This window comes from Anoplophora glabripennis, unplaced genomic scaffold, assembly GCF_000390285.2.
Source record: "Anoplophora glabripennis isolate ALB-LARVAE unplaced genomic scaffold, Agla_2.0 scaffold1153, whole genome shotgun sequence".
NCBI lineage: Eukaryota > Metazoa > Arthropoda > Insecta > Coleoptera > Cerambycidae > Anoplophora > Anoplophora glabripennis.
The window spans coordinates 5,558-11,499 of NW_019417269.1; the positions used below are offsets into that span (position 1 = coordinate 5,558).

Below are 5,942 nucleotides of genomic sequence, written 5' to 3' on the forward strand. Positions count from 1 at the left end.
ACAGAGGAAAAAATGGAGGTTCAGCCTTCATTTCAATGGACTAATAGGAAGTGCGTTGTGTCCGGTTGTAACGATTTGTACAGTAAGACATACTTTTCCAAAAAACGATATAGCTCTGTTTAGAAAGTGGATGGATCAGGCACAGCTTAATATTACTAATATATAAACTAATATATTTTTTATATTAATTTTCTTTTTTTTTTGTTTCTACAAATCTTATAAATAGTGAAATCTTGCAATACCTATACATATGACGATTACATTTTGTATTTAACAAAATTGATGAATAAACTGGTATTCTTGCATATTATACATTATATTTTTTTGGTGTTAAAAGACGAGGTCCATCAATAATTTTACCAAATGTTTCATAACATACATTCGTAAATGCTGAATGGAAATTTATGGGCTCAGATTTTAAAGAAGCCTGAAGTTAATGTATTATTTTGTTCAGTAGCAAACTATTTTCAATGTATAATTTTATGTGTATAAGTTCTATATTATTTTTTTAAATTTTTTCATTCAAATAAGAATCTCTCTTTCAGATTAGAAAAACCGTAAATATTCCAAGCTAATGATGGGAAATGCAGTGGTAAAACACTTTCGAGATGAAGTTTGAAATTCTGTAACTATTGAAATGTTCATAACTTTTAGGCCCAGTTTTTAATTGTTGGTTATCGCTAACTAGCAGTTAACCCCGAATTTATTTTCTTCTATTGAAATTAAGAAATAACAATTTACTCCAAAATTGAAGGTTAACTTAATCAAAAATGTATTTGTAAATTAGCTTTAAATTGTATACGAGTATTACCTACTATCGCGAAATCTTCATTTTAATGTGTTCGTCAAGCATATGTGATTGAAAAACCGGGCCTTATTAAAGTTATGCAACATATATGGTTATATTAGTTATGGTAATTTAATATTTCTCTTTTATTTTAGTTCTGCATTTTTCATTGTTAGTTTTGTATACTTCTAATAATCGAGTGATCACTCGAGATACGAGATATTGGTCGTTTTCATCCCAGCGGCGCACAAATATGTTTGTATTAGTCACATATTACTTATAAACGTAGCTAAAAAAAAAAGCTCACGCACTTCAAAACCTAACCACTTTTTCGTTTTATTCGAAAAAAAAGGTTACGCAATCAGTGACTATTTGCAGTATGCACTAACATTTTGGGGTGCAACCGTAGGGTAATAATCACTCGAGTGGTGGGAGTAAACATCTCGAGATATCTCGAGTGATCTCAATAATCGAGTACCACTCGATTTTTCACTCGAAATCTCCCATCACTACTATGCAGTATCACAGATCACGTGCAGTATCTAGTACTAAAAGATCGATACAAATAACCAATTTTATTATAAATGAGTTTAGTAAATATATCGGGGAGGTATGCTAACCTAAAAACTAGAAGTCAAGTCAATAATTATTACAATTTGTTTTTATAAATGGTAAATAAAAAGTTTCGAAAATAATTTAAATATGGTAACAGTATGTGAAGAGAATGACTGTCAACAGATTTAAAATAAAACAGTACGTTTGTGATCTGCATTTTCAATCTAATGATGTCCAGCAGTTCTATATTACAACTTGACCGAATAGTGGGTTAATATTATGGCAAAAGGTCGAATAATTCGGAAGTTGGAAGCAGCTTCTTTGATTCTTAATACGGTAGAGAAATTTTTAAATAGAAAGATTTCATAAGTGAAAATATTGTATAATTGAATGATGCATTGTTTCTTTATATATTTTGCAGCAGCATCAACAGCAAGAGCATCCGCTACACCAGCAACAACAGGTGCAGCAGCTACAACAAGAGCAACAGTTACAACAACAACAACAACAAGAACAGCAAGTAAATCAAGAGCAATTAAGTTACGATGAGATTATACTAGAAAGTGAGCATCCTGTCCTGTATAATCTAATAAAAGAAAAGTTCTGTTGACGTGTGATGAGGTCTCGACAAAGCAACTATGAATATGTTCACATAATATTGACAATAGCAACAAAGTATACTTTATTTATTTCTACATATTCTTGTAATTTATATTACGTGCATAAATAATTAAATTCGTATCTTTCATATAATTCTTGCTGGTGACATCGCTATTATCATTACTGAATTGAATAAATCATTTCCAATTAGTTGCTGTTTCTTTCCTGTTAGTAAAAAACTGATTGAAATTCAGATATCATATAAAATTTAAAGAGAGGATACGTGTAGTAATTGATGCTGATCGATCTGTATTGGTAATTGACTACTTTTACTAAATATTTAAACATGGAAATCAATTGCTTCATGAACAAAATGAAATTTTAAGAAGATAGACTGACACGTATTACTTATTTTTAAGTTGTTTTATTTGTAATATATATTTACTTTGTTACTTGTTTGTTATGAATAAATATTTATTTTATTTTAATTAGGCACAAATAATTTCGTTTTTTTTATTCAATTAATAAAACATTGAAATCTTTGGTAGATAAACATTTTATTTTTACAAAATATATAACAAAAATATAGAACATTGCTAAAATATTTCTTTATAATACCTTATTAATTTTGGTCTATACTCTACCTTGGAATAAGTCATGGAACCATGTTACGTTCGAATTAAATCAACAATTTTACGAAAGTAGAATTAAATTTTACAGCAATTTTAAAATATATACCCAGAAAACTAATCGATTTTAAACAGTTATAAAATATTTAGATTACCTATTTTTTGTGACCTTTATAATGGAGTACCTATATTTTGTTAAAATTTTGGTATCAATTGGTTGTCATGTTGTTTTAAGCTTCTTGACATTTTGAGAAGAGAGCGATATGACTCTCGAAGCATTGAGAAGTCTAAACCGACAACATGGCAATCAGCTTAGAAATTGTCCAACCATAATTTATCGACTTTCCATAGTCAGTTTTCAGTTACACTATAATAATATAGTATATTATTGGTTATTCAAAAAAATATGGATTGTGATATACTCTATCTTATATGAATTCCTTTCCCATCAATTATTCCTATAACCTGCTCTGGAAATTCATATTGGGCAAAATATTGTTCGATTACAACTGCCTCATTATCTCGGCCATTCTATAATTTGTGGAGACAAGTTACTTAGCAAGTATGTAACTTTTCTGGTTGTTGTAGAGCTTAAGGCAATGCAAAATTTACCAGAATCATGGGTGAAATAATTAGAAATGGCAAATTTTTCTTCAATTCTGTTAGCTACTTCCCATATGCTAACACGGAAATGTTAAAAAAACTTGGCCACTATATTCAGGTACAGTAATTTCAAAGTAGTTCTTATTTTTTACTCTTTCTGTTTCTTAGAGTAAATCTATTTCATCATCACTCAAGCTGGACAATGCGTCTAATAAGTCATCTGAATCACTGGACTCAAAATCGGACATCTGTAATATTTTAAAAAGTTTATTTAAAACACCGAGTTTTTTTATATTCTATTTTTTATTACCACAAGTAAAAATTCCATATTAATAATACAAGAATTACTATTTTTTTAAAGGCAACTTCCTGTATAAAATGTGACTATTTTTTACTAACATTAAACTAAAATCTTTAACAAAGTAATTATCAAAAACATAAACCTTACTTATAGGTTAATAATGTTAATATTGACTGGATCACCTCATAAATTCCTTGAAAACTATTTTCTTTCTACAAACACCAAATTCTTCTCATAAAGCTAATATTTTTTATTATCTATTTAGTTTAATTACAGTCCGGAATGACATATTTTCATTATTTATAAAATTCAAAATAGCTTACATTATTTATTTTACAATTTTTTACTCACAAAAATGACATGATTGATTTATAATTCAAACTGCCGCTTTTTATCTCCCCTCTCTACATATGGGACATATGGAACACTAGCGCCTTCTTATTTTTGTAAGATTTTTGTTTATATGGAGTTCGGGCTCCTTGTGACCTTGCGTAGTCTCCATGATAGTGTTACTGAAGTTCTACCACAGAAGATTAGTGATGGGCAGAATCGAGTATTTTTAAGAATCGAGAACTCGGTACTCGAATACTTTTAAGAATCGAATGATTATCCGAGAACCGAGTACCGGACCGAGACCGAATGAGTATCCGAGAACAGGACTCGAGAACAGCGACAATGCAGAATCGGTGTATGTCGGCGACACGGTGTGGATTCGAAAGCATCATTGGGATATTTTTATTCGTACTCGCATCGATGGTAGCTTAGCAGTTAGTAATTAAGGTAAACCTCGCAACGAACGAGAGATGTGGTTTGTTTCACGCAGCATTTTCCGTTATTAAATATTAATGTTTTTAGTTATTTTATAATTATTGAATTCTTATTATTAAAATGAAGCCTGGCTGCAAATCATTAGTTTGGGATATTATTTTAAAAAAAGTAATAAATAAGTAAAAAGTTTAAATTATTTGGCAATACAACAAATCTTAAAAAACAGTCAATTTTGGCCTCTAAAGCACATCCGCCTAGTGTCTAGTCCATCTATCTACCTACCCTGAGGGATACTCGAAATCTCGTCATGAATTCTCAAGTATTCGAATGCCGGCATAAAAGTTCTCGAGAACAGCGAGAACTTTTAAGAATCGAATGGATATCGATTCTTGCATTCGAATTCTCCCATCACTACAGAAGATAAAACAATTATTTTTTGTGGTTCTATCTCTGTCAGGGAATTATTCTGTATCATATTATATTATATTTTGTGGTTCTACCAGTATGAAAAGATTTAATGTAAGAAAGGTAAATTCTCTTGAGATAACAAAATAATATACATATTTTTAGTGGAAATCTTTTGACTTTGGTCCAGAATTAGAGTTGGACTCTAAATTAGGAATAAAATATGAAAAACCAAATATTAATAAGGAGCAGAGTTCTAATACTGAGATTAAAATGAGAAATTCCTTTAATTTTTATGATGAAATAGCTCCTAAAACAATAGAGGACTTAGCTGTCCATTCAAAGAAAATAGAAGATGTTCAGAAGTGGTTAATATTGAATGTGCTAAATCAAGAAATGGTAGTAGATTGTACCTAGTTATTAGTTTTCAATTTTGCAATCATTAATTTTTTTTAGAAAAATAAATTTTTATTATTATCTGGACCATCTGGCTCTGCAAAAACAACAACTCTAAAGGTGCTTTGTAAAAAATTGTCAATATCGGTATTAGAATGGGTTAATCCAACAGACAAAGTCGACGAACCCTTTAAAAGAACTAGTCAAATGAAAAGGTTTATGGAATTTCTGATAGATTCTAAATGGAACCCTTTATTTGAAAGTGAGAATTCTAAAAAAATTACTTTCGTTAAAGATTTTCCAAATGCTGTTATATACCACCCTGAAGAATTTTTCAATGTCTTGAAGTAAGAAATAAAATAATTTAAAATAATGTAATTACTCCTGTAAATATATTTTATAGTGAATGTTACAAGCTAAAGTATCCCATCGTTTTTATATGTACTGGTGCAAATGGCAATGCTACAAATTTACTGAGAACACTATTTAATGAAGATATTGTTAATAAATTCAATATTGTGCATATCAGGTATGTAGGTAGGTTTTTTTTCATTAGAATAACAAAAATACAGCTGAAACTTAATTGTAGGGTTATGAATTATACTAAGTGCATGTCAGCTATAGAACTATTAACTGAACTTAAATATTAAGTTTCTTGTGATAGCAGCGCTTGCATAGTGATAGTAATATTATTAATTCCAAAAAATGGGCTTAGCGTGCAAAAGTCGGAGCACGCAATTTTTTTTTAGATGTCAAGAGGGGGTTAGTGTAAAGTTAAATCCATGTTTGTGGAGTCGCAACCCTTGTGCATGGTCCGCCATCTTGTAAAAGGGCTGCAAATGGTTTTTATACTACTACTTACGATTAGTCCAAGCATTCTGTCACGGATTAATGTTTT

The 5,942-nt window shown here is 29.9% G+C and overlaps 1 protein-coding gene across 1 annotated transcript; it reads left to right on the top strand.

Annotated features, from left to right (window-relative positions):
* The first annotated feature begins 4,678 nt into the window (after positions 1–4,678).
* LOC108914487 (cell cycle checkpoint protein RAD17) lies at positions 4,679–5,694 on the top strand. The gene is made up of 5 exons (XM_018720305.2): positions 4,679–4,762; positions 4,814–5,047; positions 5,105–5,391; positions 5,448–5,573; positions 5,634–5,694. The coding sequence occupies exons 1-5, from the start codon at positions 4,748–4,750 to the stop codon at positions 5,692–5,694; spliced, it is 723 nt and encodes a 240-aa protein (XP_018575821.2). The 5' UTR covers positions 4,679–4,747.
* The last annotated feature ends 248 nt before the right edge of the window (positions 5,695–5,942 follow it).

Bases quoted from the DNA above. Each gene is read 5' to 3' on its own strand.
- LOC108914487 (XM_018720305.2), top strand. The intron at 5,048-5,104 runs GTAGTAGATTGT...AATTTTTTTTAG, and splicing joins ATGTGCTAAATCAAGAAATG to AAAAATAAATTTTTATTATT. The intron at 5,392-5,447 runs GTAAGAAATAAA...TATATTTTATAG, and splicing joins GAATTTTTCAATGTCTTGAA to TGAATGTTACAAGCTAAAGT.